General features: G+C 67.1%; 1 protein-coding gene across 1 annotated transcript in view; it reads left to right on the top strand.

Annotated features, from left to right (window-relative positions):
* LOC101637723 (interleukin-1 receptor-associated kinase-like 2) overlaps positions 1-2,179 on the top strand; it is a 60,592-nt gene that overhangs the window by 48,731 nt on the left and 9,682 nt on the right. The window contains exons 7-8 of the mRNA XM_012732086.1: positions 860-974; positions 2,024-2,133. Of these exons, the coding sequence (XP_012587540.1) occupies positions 860-974; positions 2,024-2,133 (225 nt within the window). The remainder of the gene's footprint in view (positions 1-859; positions 975-2,023; positions 2,134-2,179) is intronic.

Here is a 2,179-nt window from a genome sequence, read left to right as displayed (position 1 = left end):
GGGCGCAGCAGACCTCTGCCGCCTCCCCGCTGCTCCCCTCAGCGGTGGGTTTCAGTGGATCCGCCTGCTCTGCTCCCCACTCTCCGGTGAGTCCTCACCCCCACACCTCTGGTCTATGCCCCAGCTCTTGTATGCAGAAATAAACAAAGCTTTAAAACAGAAAATAGTGTAGCTCGCAGGAAGTCGATGACCGGGGTGTGTGGGCAGCGTCCCAGGCGAGGCCATCGGGGCCTGACCCTCCCGAGGCCGAGGGGCGCGTGAGGGGCACTTGGCGAGGGACTCGCGGCGTGAGCGTCGCCGATGCAAGGGGTCGTCAGGGGCTTCTGGGGCACGATGGGTGGTGAGGACGGATGGAGAGGTTTGGGCTTGCTGAGCTGGGTGTCAGGCTGTACGTGGACATCCGGGCGTGGAGCTTGGGCTGGGCCCCGACAGGTTTGGGGTGCTCCTCGGGGAAGTGGGAGATACCAGGAGGAGGAGAAATGTCCAGAGCAGGATGATGAGCCCTGCCGGAGACTTGGGGTCCAGACGCAGGCCGGCGGGGTTCCCAGTGCAAGGGGCCGAGGGAGAGGACAGAGAGAAGCGGCTTCAGCCCTGAGGGGCAGGAGTTCAGGGGCGAACCCCTGGCCTGGGTGTCACTGGGCCTTGCTGCTGACCTTGGGCCAAGGCTCCCTGGGAGCTGCTGTTCCTGGGCAGTGGAGGGCCAGGCCTCCGGCCACGGGCCCCAGGCTGGTCGTGGTCATCCTGCCTCGGCGCAGTTGGTGCCCGGGAGGCTGCAGGGTGGGGCGGGGAGGCGGGCGGGAGAGGGGGCTCGGGGCAGCCTTGGGTCTTGGCCCCTCACCCGCACCGATGCTGGTTTCAGGTGCCGCCACCCCAACGTCCTCCCCCTGCTGGGCCTCTGCTCTGGAACGCAGTTTGACAGCTTGATCCACCCCTACATGGCCAACGGTTCTCTGCAGGACAGACTCCGGGGCCCGGTGAGGCGCCGTCGGGCTCGAGGACCCGGCAGTCAGGGACTGGCCGGGGCAGCGGCTCCCCTGTCTCGCCCACTGCCCGTGTTTCTCTCTCAAGCTGCCTTTTCTGTTCTTGGGGAAAAAAAATAAGAAAGAGAATTAAGGGTTCAGGGCCCCCAGGGGTCCAGCAGGGTGGGCAGCCGTCGGAGACCTTTCCAGGAGGGCTAAGGTCAGACTAACCACGCTGGGGAACAGCCATCAACCTTGACGAAGGAGAGGGGCTTCCTCCGCGTCGCTGGCAAGACAGGCTCCTCCCAGCCCGGTTTGGGCCGGCGTTGCTCTGGGTGCCAGCCCGTGCCGAGGCCATGCCCAGGACTCGGACAGGCAGTGTGGAGAGCGGGCAGGCCTTTGTTTTGAAATGCTGAATATACCTGCCTGCGTGTGTGTTGCGGAACGTTCTGCAAAGGCAGGACAGGCTGTTCGGGCTGCCTCTGGGGAGGAGAGCTCGCAGCCTGGCCGCAGGACGGGGGGCTTCTCCCGCCCTGCGCGTCAGCAGCTTCGAGCGCTGTGTGCAGCGTGGGCTGTGGCGCTGCCCACGGCCGGGCCAGGCCTGTCACAGTTACAAGGAGCCTCCCCGGTGGCCGGGGGATCACGTCTCAGCACCCTGAGGCCATCACCAGCCACTGCGGCCTGAGGCCATCCCCGGCCAGGGAGGGACCCCCAGGGCGCAGCCGACCTCCCCTGTTTCCCCGCTGCTCCCCCAGCAGTGGGTCTCAGTGGATCCGCCTGTCCTGCCCCCCTCTGTCTCTGGGGGGTCCTCCGGCCGCTGCCTCACTGCACGTCTGGTCTCCATTTATATCTGGAGCCACCCGGGCTCGGAGCCTCAGTGCTCGCCCCGAGCCGCCCAGCGAGGGTGTCCGACCGGGGTTTCCACTAACCTGTCTGATGTCAGAACCACTGCCTGCCCCTGGCGGAGCCTGGCGGGGAGGCCGGGGCGGGGGGGGGGCTGGAGGAACGCCCCGAGCCCCAGACTCTTGCTCTCTGGACCTCACATCTCCTCCTGTGTCCCCCAGGGTGCTGCGGACCCCCTGCCCTGGCCGCTGAGGGTGCGCATCTGCTTGGGCCTGCTTCGGGCCGCGGCCCACCTGCACGAGCTGGACATCATTCACGGCAACATCAAGAGGTGCGCGGGTGGCTGACGAGGGCCAGACCCACCCCCGCTCCTGGCC

The sequence above is a fragment of the Condylura cristata genome, unplaced genomic scaffold (genome assembly GCF_000260355.1).
Source record: "Condylura cristata isolate star-nosed mole 26May11 unplaced genomic scaffold, ConCri1.0 scaffold00033, whole genome shotgun sequence".
NCBI lineage: Eukaryota > Metazoa > Chordata > Mammalia > Eulipotyphla > Talpidae > Condylura > Condylura cristata.
Note: the sequence above shows the minus strand (reverse complement) of the source record. Positions and strands in the feature narration are given on the sequence as shown.